At 39.1% G+C, this 17,942-nt stretch overlaps 1 protein-coding gene across 16 annotated transcripts in view; it reads right to left on the bottom strand.

Moving 5' to 3' along the window:
- Nucleotides 1-17,942, bottom strand: part of TMC5 (transmembrane channel like 5) — a 25,543-nt gene continuing 7,601 nt past the window's right edge. For 8 of the 16 annotated variants that reach the window (XM_030459998.1, XM_030459997.1, XM_030459996.1 and 5 more), the window contains 21 exons: nucleotides 16,684-16,821; nucleotides 15,951-16,150; nucleotides 15,424-15,528; nucleotides 13,708-13,782; nucleotides 12,856-12,955; nucleotides 12,191-12,281; nucleotides 11,627-11,875; nucleotides 11,069-11,220; nucleotides 10,406-10,550; nucleotides 9,663-9,818; nucleotides 8,930-9,096; nucleotides 8,190-8,268; nucleotides 7,747-7,844; nucleotides 5,972-6,067; nucleotides 5,290-5,365; nucleotides 4,381-4,514; nucleotides 3,033-3,206; nucleotides 1,839-1,917; nucleotides 1,418-1,510; nucleotides 909-954; nucleotides 1-342 (listed from right to left, as the gene is read on the bottom strand). In XM_030459998.1, the coding sequence (XP_030315858.1) occupies nucleotides 218-342; nucleotides 909-954; nucleotides 1,418-1,510; nucleotides 1,839-1,917; nucleotides 3,033-3,206; nucleotides 4,381-4,514; nucleotides 5,290-5,365; nucleotides 5,972-6,067; nucleotides 7,747-7,844; nucleotides 8,190-8,268; nucleotides 8,930-9,096; nucleotides 9,663-9,818; nucleotides 10,406-10,550; nucleotides 11,069-11,220; nucleotides 11,627-11,875; nucleotides 12,191-12,281; nucleotides 12,856-12,955; nucleotides 13,708-13,782; nucleotides 15,424-15,528; nucleotides 15,951-16,150; nucleotides 16,684-16,754 (2,511 nt within the window). In that variant the 5' untranslated portion in view covers nucleotides 16,755-16,821 and the 3' untranslated portion in view covers nucleotides 1-217. Of the gene's footprint in view, nucleotides 343-908; nucleotides 955-1,417; nucleotides 1,511-1,838; nucleotides 1,918-3,032; nucleotides 3,207-4,380; nucleotides 4,515-5,289; nucleotides 5,366-5,971; nucleotides 6,068-7,746; nucleotides 7,845-8,189; nucleotides 8,269-8,929; nucleotides 9,097-9,662; nucleotides 9,819-10,405; nucleotides 10,551-11,068; nucleotides 11,221-11,626; nucleotides 11,876-12,190; nucleotides 12,282-12,855; nucleotides 12,956-13,707; nucleotides 13,783-15,423; nucleotides 15,529-15,950; nucleotides 16,151-16,683; nucleotides 16,825-17,942 lie in introns of all 16 variants that reach the window. The other 8 variants (XM_030459992.1, XM_030459993.1, XM_030460000.1 and 5 more) reach the window with 3 other exon arrangements.

Genomic DNA, 17,942 nt, shown 5'->3' with positions numbered 1-17,942 from the left:
GGGGAAGGCTGACTGGCAACCAGAATGTCACTACTTCAAGCACACAGGACATCAGCCATCATAATAATAAACTGCAGTCAGGATGCAGTAACAAATTTTTCTTCTCTTTTTAATTCCATTCATGGAAAGACAATGTGTGAATGGTCCTTTCGGTCACTAATGCAAACAGGTATTGCTTTCTGCAGAAAACCATTGACTTGACATTTATTCATCCTGCTCATGGGCCATGATCTTGGTCACCACCTTCCTCTTCCCCCTGAGCTGCTGCCCTGGCACGCAGAGCGAGCGCCACAGCCTCGGACGTGCGCAGCCGACTGCCGAGCTGGGATGACTCTGAACCTGCTTTTCACCAAAGAAGCAACGTGAACTGTGCTGATGTTGGCATAAACCCACCTCCTTTAAAAAGCCCCATGCTATTTTAGTGTCTCATCTGTCAAGCATTTGGAATGAGGTTACATGTTTGTGTAAACCAGGAATAGTTCGAGCTACCGTGGAAGTTTCCGCAGCTTTTTTTGTTCCAGACGTACAATGTCCTAGGGGCTCCACATCATTAATAACCTCTTCTGAGATCACACCAAGATGGGAAGTAGCTCTCTAATGTAACATTCTTGCCTGTGGTTGCTCCCATAAGATGAAATGGGTCATTTACCCACAGTAATGCAACTCTGGTATACAGAAGCCTGTGATCAGCCTTCAGAAGTGGCTGACCACCACCACCACAAGCTACAGAGTAGCACATCCTACAGAAGATGTTTACCCCTACCCCTAATCTTGTTTTCCCATCACACAAGGTACTAGAATGGTGTGTCTTTTGAATCAAGCTCTTAAAGGCTGTGTCTGTACTGTAACACTTTCACTGAACTGAGCTTCTAAGAGCTGCTTTCTGTGTTTAGCACTGGGTTGCTTACCTGGTGGGAAGCCAGGCCCTCTCAAGACCCCAGCAGAATAGGGATACTGAAAACAAAATTCACAAGTAGGTTTAGGTTGATGTTTCCCTCATGTGCCTGTTATCTTGTATGTAAAAAGATACCAGTTTTCTGTGACAAAACCACTCTCCAGATCTTAAGGAGATTTGGCAGTATTAGTATTCCAACAGATATTGTGATAACATTTTTGTACCTGTTCAGAGTACTCTAAGATTATTTCTGTATGTATAGGATAACCTCTTAGTTCAACATAAAGCACTGTCTAGATGAGAACTTTTCTATATCCTTCCCAGGTTAAATTCCAATCTAGAACAAGTTAGACAACTTTCACAGTATCCTTTTTGCTGTCTGGAGCTAATTAGAAATCAATCAGCTTAGGTGTAACTATAAATACAGACACACCCCAAAATAGCAGCCTATTTACAAAGCTTGAGGAACACTGTGATACCATACCAAGCACATAACAACAGTATCTGAACTATCAAACTCACCTGTTGGTCTTGTCTTCTTGGTACAGATGAGTTTTGGTTTCCCTTTTGCAGTTTCTGTAGTTTTTCAAGTAAAAATGTTTTGTCTTTTGCTTCCTATGGTCAAGACATATTAGATCATTAACTGGAATGGACTAATGTCTGAGAGGCTCAAGTAACACTTGACCAGAATAATAATTAAAACTCCTTTTATTCTAAAATAATTTGTCTACAGAGGGAGCTGCAGCAACACAGCTTGAAGGTAAAATTACTTTGCAACAATTCTATTTGTGATTTAAACTTCCCTGCAATTCCCATGGGGAAAGGCTCCCACCCTCCCTTGTGCCGTCATAGGAAAAGCAGATTACAGCTCCACAACAGCAGAATGACACAAACAACAAGGAAGCCAAATTTAAAAAAAGATAAAAATGGAAGTCCAACTTACATTAATAATTTGCTTAAGTAGCAATTTGGTCATTGTCTTTCTTCCTTCTATTATTTGCCAGTAAACATAAGTAATAATGCTAAAAAAAAAAAAAAAAAAAAAAAAGACCAGAAAGTTCAACATACAAGCACTCATACCCATGAGGATTCTCCTATCTTTCTCTCTAGGCAGTGACTACCTTGTTTATTTTGTCAATTAAAAGATACATATCTACACATTATATATATACACACATGTGGACACATATATTAAACAGTGTGTATATAGTTACACAAGGCATGGCAAACATAACTAGTTTCATAGGACAGTCTTTTCCAAAAGACCAAAAGATTTATGGATTTGTGTTAAAGATGAGAGCTACAGTAAAAGAAAGTCAAGTATACAATTCAGATAACAAATAATAACCTAAAGCTCTTATCCAATATTTGCTGAGACACAAGCCTGGGTCTTAAATCACAACACTGAGCAGTTCTTGCTTCCAAGACATTCCTGGTCCCACTAGAATGAGTGGGATCCTGTTTTATGAGAAGAGGTTTGGACTCTTGGGTGCACATGGCCCATGCTTGAAATATCAAGCAGCACAGCTACAACAAACCCTGTTAGTGGGCAAAGATTAATATGCACATACTGGTTTTGCCAGAATAATTTACCTCACCCCAAGGAGGCAGTAAATGGATGTACCTGAGCTGAGGAGGAAGCAGACTGCAAGATACTCCTGAGCCTTTCCCCATGGGATGGGGAACACAAACACATTGCTTGTGAACCACCAGGCCCTTCCACAGCCTTCCCTGTGGTAGTTCAGCTCTTTACATGGTATCATCTCCTCTAATGACTCCACCAATGACAAGTGGTCAGAAAAAAGACAAAGCAACTACTTCCCAAGCTTCTATTTTTTTATGTCAGTCAAAGTCTCTTGCTATTTTCCTAGTGATTTAGACCCCAGGCAGCAGCAAACTATCAATACTCAGCTCAACGCCATGCATGCTAGGGTTAGAATGAACCTGATTTGTAAAGAGCATCCTAACATAAAAAGAATAAGTTTTATTCTACCTAATTGGAAATACCTAATTTCCAATATATTGACCACTTCTGATGCTTTAAAACGTACTTCGTAAATTTTAAATGAAAAATGGCTGTCATAGCCAGTTTCCACTTCAGGTCCTTTACTGGTGCTTTTCATTAGCAGGTACTTACAGAATAAAAGCAGAGAGGATGAAGAAGAAAAGTTCACTTGTAATTAAGTTATAGTAGATCCATACCACCCATTTTGAGGTAGTGTGGTTTTCCAGTATTTTTATCCACTCGGAGACTGCAGCATACATAGAAGACAAACCTCTGAAAGGACCACATTTCTCTGAGGGCTTTAACCTGAAAATGTGAGAAAACTGCTACTTAAAGCTTCATCCATTAACCAGTGACTTAGTTAACACTGTGATTTTGTACAAGATGTTTGTTAGTTTGCAATAACCTTCCACTCTCTTTGGATCCTCAGGGAACTTCCATGATCTAGCTTCCATTTTCAACCTGGATCACTCTGCAGCCATTAAAATGCCCACCTCAAACTATGCAGTGAGAGATAAGAGACCCCATTGCAATGGGTCAGTACCAAGCCCTGGAAACAGAATCTTAACCTGAATGAACAAGTCAATCACTGTAGGGTGTGCTACAGCAAATTAAGAACGTGGCTTTTCAGAGTTTCACAAGAAGTGCTTAAGGGAACCATCATTTCACCTTGCCTTCAGGGACATGAGTCACTACAGATTTTCAGTAACAACAGGATGTGGTAAAGGAAGGGCAGGAATTAACATTTTCAGGTAGACTGAAATAAGGAGATGGTATTTGCTTTGAAACTGAAACACCTCGGACAGTCTGAGATTCCCACTTGCCATCTGGAAATGCTTGCTCTGAAATATTTCATCCCACCATGTTTCATGTGCAACCACCTGTCTCATTAAATATTTAAACCATGTGGCTGAGAATCACCAAGAAAAGAGATCCATGCTTCTGCCCTTACTGTGAAGAGATTAACATGCACATAAACAAAGCAGCTTGAAAATCTGATAACAAACCAGATGCATTTATTGCTGAGGCCAGCACTGCCTGCAAGGGCAGCCTGTGAAGTTCATAAACAATCCAGAAGCTGGCCTCAGTTGAGTTTTCCCAGGCATTTCTCCTCTGCAGACCCAGTATGGCCTGTAATGTAAGTCCAGGAACTAGGACTAGGTCACAGAATCTTTGAAGGAGGAAAAAAAAGTCAAATTTGCTGTGATATATATTTGAGAACCCAAAACTTCAAGGTAACTTCGTTTCTCTTCCCACCTTCCTATGGGACAAGTTGCTGTGTTAACCACATTCCTGCAAACCCACTGAGGGTATCTTTGTTTTCAGAATACAGAATATCTTGTGAACACCTGAAATCTTCCAGTAGCAATCAATATAAGTTGGTTTTGGGTTTTTTTGTAGAAAAATCTGAGATTCCTCTGCCTGGTATCAAGTTACACAGCATAACACAGTAGGCTTGAACTCCAGTGATTGTCCATACCTCCAGACAGTGATTCCAATGACACAGAGAACTCCAAGGAAGGAAGGAAAAAACAGCAGAAATATGAAGGATGTTGTCATTTGAGCAGTTCTCCAGACTTTGCGGGGGGGTTGGCAATTCATCATCAGGCTGGTCTTTCAAGAGATGAAGATACACTGACTTGGAGTGGTGTTTAACATGTATAAGTCAATCTCACCAAAATTACTGGCAGCAATCACTGGAATAGCATCTATCAAAAGTTTACAAGAACTTCTTTTATATAAATTCAATAGATATGCTCTAGAAAACTTGTATAATTTTTAAATGGCAGGAGGCAAAATGAGATTCTGATGGGTTCTTCTGGACTCTGTTGGCTTTAGTAACACACACAGACCCACAGAATCAATCTTTCTAGCTGTAGGTTTGCTCTTTTACAATCAACACTTCAAACTACACCATGCCCTAACAAACAATCTATCATCTGGTCATAATACTGAGATGAAGAATTCTGAAAAGAAGAAATTGTAACCATGATCTTTAGCTGCACCACCCTGCTTACATTTAAGATAATCTGAGGGGGGGAGAAGGGATGTGGGGAAGTAAGCAGGAAACCAAAGTCACAGCTGCAGGCTGGGTGTCTATACTGACTGACATATGCACTTGTACACTGTTAATACCCCTGTCCTTAATTTTACTACTTTTTCTGTCCTCCCTAATTGTGCTCTTAACCCTTCCAATAACCCTTCCACACTTTTCCCCTCTCGCTCAAGTTCCACAGGTTTGTAATTCAAATCCTCCTGCAAAAAACAAATGGCTCCCCTACATGCAAATTCCCACAGCATCCAGACAAAACCAGCACTTTAATGTAATACACTCTGCCTAGGTTTTAAATGGTGTAGGTTTATGAGGAATACATGTAAAACTTGTTACCTTTTTCACAAAAAATACTATATAAAGTATTATAATCTGGATACCAGGCAGCAGAGGTGAGAACAGGATACCGATCCTACAGGAAAGGATTTATTACAGTTAAATTTTCACTATTCACCACACAGCTCTCAGTGCACTGAAAGCAGAAAAATATCACACTGACTTCATATATATTTAGTGTCTGCTTATTTGAAAGTGTAATTATATTAACATTGACCCTCTGTCATGGTTTGGGCCAGGATAAAGCTAATTTTCTGTCTTGTAAGGACAATCCTGGAATGCTAAGCTCAACTTTAAACATCTGCAACTTCAAGCATACACATCTCTGTACACATCTGCAGAACTCTTATAATTGGAGCAATATTCAATCTTAGAAATAAGGGATCTTTTCCAAGGTTTGATACTGAGACTATTTCAACAGGAATACCATTCTGGCTGGGGAGGAGGAAAAAAAAAATAAAAATGTTCCTTTCAGGGGCTTCTCCCAGACTCTCACCTGCATAATTAGAAAGAGAACTGGCAAGTCACAACACTTACACAAAGGTACTTAATATGCCACCTCTCTCAAACATTTATCCTCTTCTTTACCACATGATGGGAAGCCCCCAGAAATGTCAGAATAAGAACATTCCATGGTATTTTAAAGGGTATATGAAGTTCTGGCTGTAAATGTAGCACTCACCAGGTCAAAGTCTGTGAATAGATCAAATCCAAAACATTCCGCCCGATATCAAATTCTGGTAGCCCCAGGCTCATACAGAATGTAGTTCCAATAATCCTGTGAGGAAAAAAAACAAGCTAACAAACAAAACCAACACAGCACAATTGTATTTGCTAATGATAAAACCCTTTGTAGAAGCCTCTACAAATGACCTCCTGAGTATGAGCATCAATGACAAATTATCCAGGGACTGCACTAACCACCTGTCATGCAAAGCAACCACGGCTCTTTCATTAGACAGCACATCAAAAATGAAACAGAGTTTGGCAGAAGCCAGTTCCCATTACACACAGCATGGAAATAAGACCTAGGATATTTTTCATGTAGCTCAACAAAAATGGGTGGGGAGAGGAAAGGATTTGTAACTGTATCAGAAAAGTATGCTTATGCCTAAACAGCTGAAATGACAAGTTAACTCAGCACAAAAACATAAGTTTTTAATTCTTGAGTCATGAGAGTTTTCAGCTTCAAAAAATGAATCTTCTAGACTTTTAATATATCCTCAAGTATAACCTACTTCAAGCTAACTGAGGTTGTAAGTAGCTGAGAAATGCACAGGTGAGTATGTACACAAGATCCCAGCAATCCCTTTTTATCACCTCATTTTTCCTGAGCTGAGGGGATTCAGTTTCTCTGTTGTAGCCAGAATAAAGATTTAGTTAACTATCCCCATCTTACTTTGAACATGGGTCTTGGTACCACCTTATCAGCTCCATCATCAACGTTTCAGGGTATTACTCTGACTGCATACAAATAAATATGAGTAATTGTACTTTCACAGCTGTAAGTCTGGTGCTTTTGCACAGCTTGGTGGAGGACTTTCACCATAGCTGGCACCACAGTTCTAGTATTGTGACCTTTAGCTTGGGGGTGGTTTCCCATCTGAACTGAAGGAGAGCACAAGGAGGAAAGAAGTGTGCTGGCGAGAGCTGTGTAAGGGAGGTCTTCAAGGGCTTCTCAGTGTTGTAATTCAACAATGTTGAATTTGTTGTTTGTAGTTCGTGTTAATTTAACCTAAAGTTAACAAAGTTCTACTTTGTAAACCAGTTTTGTTGGCATTGTGTGCAAAGGGCAAACAATGTCTCTCTGACATCATTAGGAACTCTAAATGCTCTGTGGAGCTGGCAGCTCTTGAATACTATCCTGAGTTACAACTAACATTTGGCAAGAGGAAGGTGCACACAGGAGGTGTCAGAAGTAAATTAATTTTTGCTTACATGCTTAGCTGTATCCATAATAAGTTAAAAATACTTTCTCACTTAGCACACTGCAGAAGTCCACACTTGGGAGTTACCTTATATACTTAATAAGGCTGATTAAAATAAGATTTAAACTTGTGTGCTCTCTGTAGAGTAACATAACTAAGTGGAAAAAATTAGAGGGATCCCAGAAAAAGAAAAGCCAGCACTGTGCATATGCAGAAAAGCAAGGTTTTCTGCTTGAGACACTTGGTCCCTTTGACACCCCACTCAGGAGATCCACGGCAGTATAACGTGTCTTCCTGCTTTCCTGTCTGTCCATCTCCAGAGGTAAAAAAGGACACAATGGGAAAGCAGAACACTCTGGCCTCCTCCTAAAAAGCTGCAATATATACTAGGCATGAAAATAGAGACTGTGGCTGGCAGAGAAAACAGATGAAGTGGTGCCACAGCCATGCTTCTGTTGGACTTTTCTGACTTCGGAAAAAAAGATTGTCTTTGGTTAAGAAATAAAAAAAAGTTTATTAAAGCACTCACCTTCGTAAAAACTCTCCAAAGAAAGAGCCAAGCAAACAAAATACAAAGTCAACCAGAAGAAGACGATAAATATCTTGGCCAACCAGAGTTTCCCAGCACTTTGAAAAGGAGAAGAAAAAAAAAAAAAAAAGTGCATACCTAGAAGTCAGAAATCATGCTATTCTAACATTGTTCCCAAATGCCTGGGCATCTGAAACTTGAACTACTGATCAAAGATTTGCTAATAGCCTGACTAATCATAGTTGACCTCTCACTGAACAATGCTGCAAACCAGCTGAGACAGGAGTTGGGCAATTTAGTTTTTCCTACAGCTCATTACTCTAAAGATGCTAATAAAGAAAAAAAAAAAAGGTCACTACATGTACTTTGCTAAAGCAAGACTCTTATCAAAGTGGTTCCTAACTTGGCACTCAAGTCAAAGATTTGTATTTTTGAAGCTTTACCTCTGACTCTGATGCAGCCACAATGTTCAGCCAGTATTCACACAGTATTGCAACAATGGACATTTTCAGGATGATATTTCTAAAAAGAAAAAGTAACAGTAACTGCACTGACAGCTGGTCTGTCAGCTCACTGGAGGAAATGATGGCAGGATGACCATGGGTTACACTTTATTACCTCCCATTACAACAATTGCACTGCAGTGCAGCACTAACACAGCTCTCCTTGGAGCTTAAGGTGCAGCTTTAATCTATTGTCCTGGCAGAAGGTGAGCTGTGCATGACAACCTTGGCACAAACCTCTGCTAAACAGGCTGCTGGGGTTGGGTTTGTGAGCTCCACAGGGGAGGAAGGTCAGAGAGGCACCAGGGGTTATGCAGTATTAATTACAGGCATCTATATTTAAGACCTCCTCACTTCTCTCTCCACTTCTCTTCCTTTCTTTAGAGAGTCAACAACCCAGGGACCATACTGGGAAGCTACAAACAAAACCAAGCTCAGTGTCATAGCAAGCCTGAGGGGGAAACCATACTCTGTCCTAATATAAAGATCTAACACTCCCAAAAGACTCACAGGAAACAAACAAACCATGAAGGGAAGAGTGCACAGAAACCTTTGGAGAAGATGAATTCTCCTCCAAAGCTCCCTACTGCCCACCACACCACCTAGGCATAGCTTGCCATCAAAAAGAAGAGTCATGCATCTTCAGGCAAAAAGGAGCAAGAGGTGGTAGCAACAAATACCTGATAATAGTGACATATATCTGATGTCCAGGAGTCCGAAATCTCTCCAGGTGTCCAAGCCATGAGTAGAAGAATGGGATGAATGCGTTGAGGAGTGAGACAACAATAGGTTGCACCAACATGGCAGCTTGGCTCTCTAGGTCATTTTTATGCTCTTTCACAAACAGCTTAGAGAAATAAAAAAAAAACAAAACAGAACCCAAACTTAGAGCCTTAACCAAAATGCTGCCTCAAGTTGTATCTACAGGGAAGATGCCTGGTACACCTCCTGCATGTTTTCAGGTCAGAAACTACCATGTTTTATGGATCCATGTCCAGCAGCACAGCAACCCTCTCCCATTCTACAGTACACAGAGCCAAGGGTGGGAGCTCCAGCCTAAACGCAGCTCCTACCTAGGCAGGCCTTGCTGAGGCTGCTTCCTGCTGCTTATTTCAAGGTCACCAGATGCATTACCCCTAAACTAGCCATAAGCCCAGGCAAGCAGCTGCAGGGCTGAGAGGACAGCTTTGCTCAGATCACTCAGGTCCTGCACCCTTGACATAGTTCCCAGCAGCGTAAGCCTTTGCAAACCAGCTTTGTCAGTACATCAGAACTTGTGTTTGCACTGGCAGAAACAAGAGCTTTGCTTCCCTGCAGTCCTTGTAGCAAACAGAGCACTGCTTGCAGTCAGCACAAGATAGCCATGTGGGAAAACACATCTCCAAAACCAAGCTACAAAATCTGTCCTCTTACCTTTAAGTTATTAATGGAGAAAAAGTGAACAACAGCACAAGCAGCTACTGCTGTTCCCAGGGAAGCAATCCAAGAAGTGAGATGAATAACAAAATGAACAATTCTCTCTCTTACAGAAAAATTCTGAACTTCTCGATTTACTGCAGCAAGGCCTTCCTGCAAGGCAACAATTCCAAATGAAGGATTCCTTACCCAACAGCATAAACCAAACCTTGTTTCAGGTAACTACTTGAGAGACTGAAGGAAAGATTATTTCTCTACAAGATGGGCAGAGTAATATTCTGGGAACATTTACTGGACAACTTTGTGTACCTATTCTAAAAATCTTTTGTCTGGGCAGTCATACTGCATTTTAGAGATTACAATGCAAGCCTGCCTTTTGTTTACAAAATGGCTAAACAGCAGGAAGGAAAACCAAAAGAAACTGTATTGTGTTTTGACAAATATTTAATAGTCACAGAAATTAATTCAGTAGAACATAAGCATACAAGTATTTCTATGGAGCTTAAAGAGAGGAGAAAAGAAAAGCAAGTTGCTAAGCCACTCCAGGAGTTCAAACCAAATGAAACTTAACAGTCAGGAAGGCTTAAGTCTATCAAAAACAGGACTAGCATGCTTGAGTTGCTCTGCCAGAGATTTGTATGTATACACAACTTCATATGCACAAATAAGTCTCTGGCAGAGGGACACATGCATGCTTGTTTTGTACCCTTCTACCTTTCTATACCTCCTGTGTATTGTACCTTTATTTGTGTGCTAAGATTCTTCTGTTTCAGCTTCACAGCTTTTTCATTAGTTATATTAAAGTCCCAAGTGCAGAGAAGTCTGCTGGCTTTTCCAGTATGTGTCTGAGGGTCAAGGAAGTTTCTGCAGAAGGATTTTGCCATGCTGCAATGAAAATAAATTTGAGATGTGTAATGAGGAAATGACATGGACTCTGCACAGCAGGGGAAGAAGTGAAACTGTTTTTCTATCACAGCTCAAGGCTCCTGGATCTATGTCAAACCATGTCACATAAGACAACATGGAAAATAAACTTCAATGTAAGAAACAGCTCTCACATTTCCTTCTCCTAGTTGTTGCTGAGAGTCTTCATTCTCTGAAAGGCCACATCAATACCAGAAAATATTAGAAGCAACAACTATAAAAGGGAGATTGTATTAATTTGTTTGAACTGGGATTCTCTCTATGTCCCTTACTATTTTGCAGTTGTGTAATAATGGTTTCATTTCTGGAGACTTTTGAGCAGAAATTTCTACTTAAACTCTAAGCCTGGAAAGCAGGAATCACAGAAACATAGTCAGGTGATTATTACTGCTAACCTCTGACAGGCTGGGTGGTTGGAGCGGGGTGTTTTGCTCTTGTTTTTCCCTTAACACAAGTGAAATTATGTATAGTTACTTTACCTGACCACCAAGATAAGAAAACAGATGACAAAATATATTCCAATGGTGAAAATATAGGCCAGCTGCATGTTGTAAGATAGACCATTCTCTATTTTACTGATTGTAGCATTGGTGTAAAAGCCATAGTAGAGCACTGTTTGTTGAAAATAACCCTGAGAAGATATAAAAATAATTTACAATGTTTGCTACCATCTGCATAGGGAGGAAGTATTATCATTTGAAAGCCATCTTATGGAAGTCAGAGCTGTCCCATTCCCTTCTGTGAATCAGAGGTGTGATTAAATTTCTAAGTTTGTTTTCCTTCTATCAGCTAGAAGTCTCAATGTATTACTGAACACAGCAATCATTTGCAGGGAGACAAATTATTTGAGTTCCATTCATCTCACTCTGAGTCAATGTTTGTTGCAGCTTCTTTTTTCAAATATATACTACATAATTTTTCTAGTCAACTAAAATTCCAACTCCTCCTCTTAAGAAATACTTTTTTACAATTTCATGAGTTTTTAAACTCTATCCATTGCACACAGCACTGATATAAAACTGTTGTTACATACGTACAGCTCCAGTGAACAGCTCCAGGCCTGTGAATGAGAGGTTGTTTGGTTCTGCTGCAACAAACTGAGGGATTGTGATGAAACTGAAGTTTATGAGAAATGAGAAGATGTTGAAATTTAGCAGCCACTTCAAAAAAACAAAATAAGAGAGAACACTTGTTCCAAACTCTGCACCAATGATCTTCAGTGCCCTGTGCCAGAACTTCAGGTTGTCAAAATTTTCTGACAAGCTATTTCTAAATCGCCGAAATGCCTGAAACACAGAAGAAGAGAAAGAGATGAATCTCATCAACCAGTCTTAAACAGGACTCAAACTCACATAATAAAGCCTCACGTTTTTTACAGTTCCATTTTGATGATAAAAATGATTTCCCTCACTGCATGCACCACCAGACATTTAACAATTCCTATGTGCTACTATAATCCAAGTCATTATTAATGTACACTGCAGCATTTAATTGGTTCTTTGGTAACTAACAAAGCAAGATACCTCTGGAGAGAGGGACAACACTGCAGCCATAGCTCACACAGCTCACTCTATGGTGACTGACAGAAGTTTGACTCTTACCACTGCTGGTTCCTGCAGACACTCTGTGTGGCAAGAAATTTGAGCACTGTGGTTTGCTGAATTTTTTGTTATTTCTTTAAGAACTTCATTCCTGTGGAAAAACAGGGCAACAGGTGATAAGCATTATAGTATGGATTGTGATTGCTGCCAAAGAAGTTACTGCAAATACAGTTTCACACATGAACAGGGTTAGTAAACCATGAAGTTCTGCTGGTTCTTTTTCTGCTAGATGATACCGTGGCTCTTGTCTGTGATATGACATCATGTTGTAACCCCCCCACTGACTTACTCTGGGAACAAAATTTAAATATATTCTGTGATGAGAAAAAAGGATGGTTGAGACCATGCAGTCTCTCCTCCATTTTCAATGACCAAACCTAAGCTACCTTTGAAAAGAAATCACAAATCATCTTTCATAATCCAATCTCAAGTGCCTGATAGTCTGTTTTATATTAATATGAGGGTCTGCTTTCATCCAGCAGGAAGACAATGAACCACCTTGAAATTATTTTTTCTTGCAAGATATTAACTTTTTTTAAAAGTACTTTAAGTTTTTTTCAAAATGACAAGCCAAAGCTGAATAGATGGTAACTACCCACAGCTGATAGCTCGTTGGTCAAAGAGTAGTGTTCATAAAACAAAGCAAATAAACATTTTTTATTTACCTGATCTCTCTCTTTTTTTTAATGGTCGTTGGCATCTTCTGAATTTCTTTAATCCTTTCCTTGGTGGACATTCTTGCAAGACTTCCAACTAACTTTTCCTCTGCAAAAAAGCCATTTAAAAAATTAAATTTTGGCATAATTATACAGTAGTTCTTTTACAAAAAATGAAATGGATATTACAATCTTCTCCATTTTCACTGCTACCAAGTTGCAGCATGTTGTGACAGTTCTTAATACTGGCCAGAATATCCTCAGCTCCATCAGTACTCTAATATATGTATGTAAGTAGCACAATATTGACAGTTAAAAAAGTAAGTAAAACTTGTCTGATACTTTTTTAATGTTAAAGACCTACAACATAATGGAAAACAAAATACTGCCAGACTCCAAGATTCTGTACTGTTTGGTGGTTACATTTCTATGACACTATATGACTCAAAAGCTAAGCTTTATTTATTCAATAATTTTAGTTGATATTACTTCCCAAAGTCAGCACTACTTATAAAACAAACAAAACTTTATTAATGACAATCAGACTGGTTTTGCATAGCTGGAATTTGATGCTAATTCCAGACACAGTGGCTGAAAAGCAATCCATTAGCTGGTCAAATAAATTCTAATAAGGAGTTTAGCTTTTTTCTCCACAATTTCCCACTGCATTGTGGTTCAGTCATGATTAGATTTTAGTGTGCCAGAAGAATATAAAAGATTCATCATTAGCATGAACACAAAATTAAGTTGTGCCTATAACCAAAGACTGCACATGCAGTTCTGGTGATAATCAAAGAACAGTATCACTCACATCACACTTGTGCAAGGTGTTGTTTAATACTGAACCACTTAAACTCCTACCTTCTTTACACGGTGTTTCAAACAGGCTGGAGGAAGGCATGAAGATCTCATCAGGTGGCTGCCTGTTCCATCTATCTAAATAACATATGCTCTTTAGTAAGACCAGATACTCCTGACAAATTGATTTAAGAAATGAAAATCTTACTTTCAAAGAAACAACTTGAAAGTATACCCTTCAATTTCACTACTTAGATGTAAACATATACTCTCTCACCTACTTTACTGCTCATGCTTGACAAACATAGACCTTTTTCAGATATATGCTGGAAAAGGGGAGCTGAGCCCAGACTTCAGCTGTCAGAGAAAACCGTCATCTAACCCACTCAAAAATGTGCAGATTGATTATTCAAGACTTTCTTCATAGGAAGCAGGTCCTTTCTTTAAAAGTCCATCCACTGACTTCAGAGGGATTGTTTTAGAATCACTGAATAAGTTGTATGTACCAGACTTCCATTTCCTTGGGTACAGAATGCAACTCTTCTCTCAGCCTTCTTTCATCCAATGACTCAAACATGAGTGGCAATATTTCTTAATTGTATCCACCTTGAGCCATGAAATAGATGAGTTTAGCCACAGCTTTCCTTGCCTTGCCTTCCCAGTAAGCTAATGACCAGGCTGTGAAATGCTACAGCCCTCTTTTGAGCCTGACCCTCTGGTGCAGAAGGCCCCAACTGAGAGGTGCAACACTTTTTTAATGCATATGGTGCAGGTTCCTTCACTGTATTTACTGTTTAGATCTAAGGTTCCCTGATGTTATGTCATTTCTACTGAGTCAACTTCCTTTGTAGCAATTAAAAAGAATTAGAAGAAGAAAGAAAGCATCTGTGCCTCCTTGTGGAGGTACTTCTTGAACTTTCAGCATCCAGACTTCTATTTTCTAGTTGATGGTGTTGGAAATGCACTCTCCTTCTCAACATGTATTAAAAGCCATGTTTGGAAATGTCCTATTTCTGTGGTCACTCATGGTGTGAGGCATTTTCAGCCATGAAAAAAAATGTTGCTTTTTAATACAAATAAAGGATTTTGCTAAATCAGATCTCAGCTTAAATATCATATCATTAAAGGTGAAAAAGAGAAAAAAAACAACAAACCAAATCTCCCGTTTTGAAGACACAGAGAGGTGCTTCTTTCAATGCATTTAGGTAGCATCCAAAAAAGCCCAACTTGTAATTACATTCTAGAAGCAGCAGACAGGAACCAAACTGATGGTAATAAAAAACCTACACAATACAGGAAGAACTTTTCCTTCCCAGAACATGAACAATAAACTACTATGCCAGCCTAAAACAAAACCCAGGTTATACTATTCTATATCCCCTGCATTTTAATGAAAATAAATATCTAATTACTATTACAATCTAGAATTTACAGAGACAACATGGGCAGCAATTCACTAAAGACAATCTTAAAAATGCATCCTATCCTTCTCTTATTTCCTCCTACAATGAGCCTCTTCAGAGTTTGTTCTATGATGCAAAGAGTTTGGGTTAAAATTGGTTGGCACACATCTCCCATTACCTAAGAAAGAAAAATCATCACCTTCAGAAATATATTGAAAAATTCAGCTACAACAGTGTAGGATAGTAGAAGGGAGCTCGTGTTTTATGATTCCTTTTATTATGAAGACCTTTACATATGAGTCAGAAGGCTTTTAAATATTATTTTATGGAGGGCAAACATGCAATGTTTGGACAGAGCACAATCCTGATGTCTTACCTTCTGATTCTCTGGGAATTCTGTCAGTATGGGGGCGATCTGGCCGATGGAGGACAGTAGGTAGTCTGTATGCCAGCTCTGGCTCAGCCTCAAAGGAAAGATTATCTGTTGAAGGGAATCAGAATTAAACAGAAAGCTGTATATTGCTATGGATTACTTATACACACAGAATATCAGCCCTAGGGACCAAATACAGCTCTACTGCAAACACAGCAATATATCCCATTACCAAAACTCTCCTGTCCCACTCTATGGACATCCTAGTATTCAACATCCAAGTCAGTTTTTACCAACCTGTTAACACAACAGACAAGTCATGAGTCTGTTAATTTAACATTTGGACTACTTCTAGAAAACAAACAACAAAACAAACCAACCAAACAAAGCACAAACCAAAACACTCACTGCCACCAGAGAGTAATATATACTGAGTTGAGCTTTCTGGAGCTGCAGGACTCCTTCAAAACAGGATATTCCATTATTTGTTCCAGTGTTTCTGCAAGCTGATCATTTGAGAAATTACATACCTGTGAAATTTCTACGTGGACTTCTGCCTAGAACATTAACTCTTGGTAAACTTTCCCTGTATGGAGAGCCATGACTCATGGAGGCCATGGGGATGGCCAGGGGGTGATTCTCCCCTCTTCCATGGTGCTCCCCATAGGAACCATGGTGTGAAGAATCAGAAGGGGGTTGGTAAGAGATCAGTTTCTTTTGACAAGTCCTCCTGTGGAAGCAACAAAAAGGAAAACCATGAGTGCCAAAAAAACCTCTCAATAGATGTCTTTAATAAATTGATGCCTCCCATCATAAAGTTTGAGTACATTATGAAACAAACTCAGTTACTAAGAGGTATTTTGTATTTAGAACTCCAGGGTACAGAAACTTTTCTCCACCTGAAATTAGCTCAGACCCTACCTGAGCAGAGATGTCCTCATTTTCCAGGCAGTTTTTCAAGCTTACAGCACGCTGTGAAAATTACTGGAACTAAAAAAATATCCATGACATGATGCCATAAATCCTAACATGTTTTAAGTGATAAATTAATATAATGTGTAAAAAGCTAATGTGCCATTTCTCTTGCATGTTACCTTCCTAATAACAGCTTTAAAAATTGCATCCAAAAATGCAAGCATATAGGAGGCATTAAAAGAATTCCACAAATTCAAATTCCAAAGAAAGTTTCTCCTGCACATAAACACAGAATTTAATTTCTTATGGCACAGTCACAACACACAAAAAATAAATAAATAAACTTGCCTATCAATTTCCAATGTCTCTGAGAAGTGGTAGTCTGGATTTTCAAAGGCTTCATTGTAATGGCAAGACATGACAACTCCTTGGCTTGAGGGATGAAATCTTCCTTATTTTTATCTCTACTGCTTCAGGTAATCAGACCTACTTATAAAACAGATGCACATACACAAAATGGAAAGAAAGAAACTTCATTTTAGCATCTGACATGCAAAGAGATCTGCACAGAAACAACGGTGGTTGGTTATATTCAAATATATATATGTTCTGATACATTTAATCAGAACACTGTATACATTTTCATGACAGCAGGATGAAACATGTTTTGACACCCACAACTCCAGCAAACATTCTCAAAAAAAAGCCTATCAGGCAATTTGAATATAAGATCACCCACCCCTTCTGTACATTGTGATTACTGCCCACAAGAGACTATAAACATAGTACTCCTTAGGTGGAACTTGTATTTTTTCAAGCAACAATTTCACATCTACAGAGTGAGATCCTCATGTATTCAGAAAAGCAGTTTGCAGATCCTCCTCCCCCATTTCCAAAGAAAAACATTAAGCACACCAGGAATCCAAGGATCTTACAGAAAAGTCATGGGAAGTTTAGATCTCCTGAGAGGTCCCTGGTTTCCTTTGACAGGAATAGCTTAGCTCCTGATGAGCTTGAATATATATATCAAGTTTTATACAAACTCTTCAGGAATTAGTACATTTTGTTCTCGTTTTTAAAAAAACATGGAAACAATTCTTCAAAAAGACAATAATGTTCTTCTGTAGAGTTGCTTGGAAAACTGAATTTCCCCTATAAAACTGTTTTACATTTCAAATGATAATGAAAAGCTAAAGAGGAAAACATAACTTCCTTGATGGAAGAAAATGCTCAGCCTCCTTTGAAGAATGTGCAAAATTACATTTTTCTATTTTTTAACTGGTTTCCCAGGAGCCCAACTCAGACTCAGCCATCCAGAAAGATGGGAAGCTTGCCAACAAGGCAGTTGGAAAGCTGACCACTGATCTAGACAGCTCATCAGCTTGCCTGGTCTTCATTCAAGCTGTTGAGAGAACAGATATTTTGATGGAAACGTATAGGATGTGTAGCACCACTCAGGAGCAAGCTGGCAGGAAGCATTAACCAGCTCTAACAATAAACCTACTGAAGTGCAACCAACCAGAAGAAGCATATCAGCCTGACTTAAAAATTACATCCATCATTTTTCCCTCTTACTTATTTTAGGACTTCCTGGAATATCCAGAAAA

The sequence above is a fragment of the Calypte anna genome, chromosome 14 (assembly GCF_003957555.1).
Source record: "Calypte anna isolate BGI_N300 chromosome 14, bCalAnn1_v1.p, whole genome shotgun sequence".
Taxonomy (NCBI): Eukaryota; Metazoa; Chordata; class Aves; order Apodiformes; family Trochilidae; genus Calypte; species Calypte anna.
Note: the sequence above shows the minus strand (reverse complement) of the source record. Positions and strands in the feature narration are given on the sequence as shown.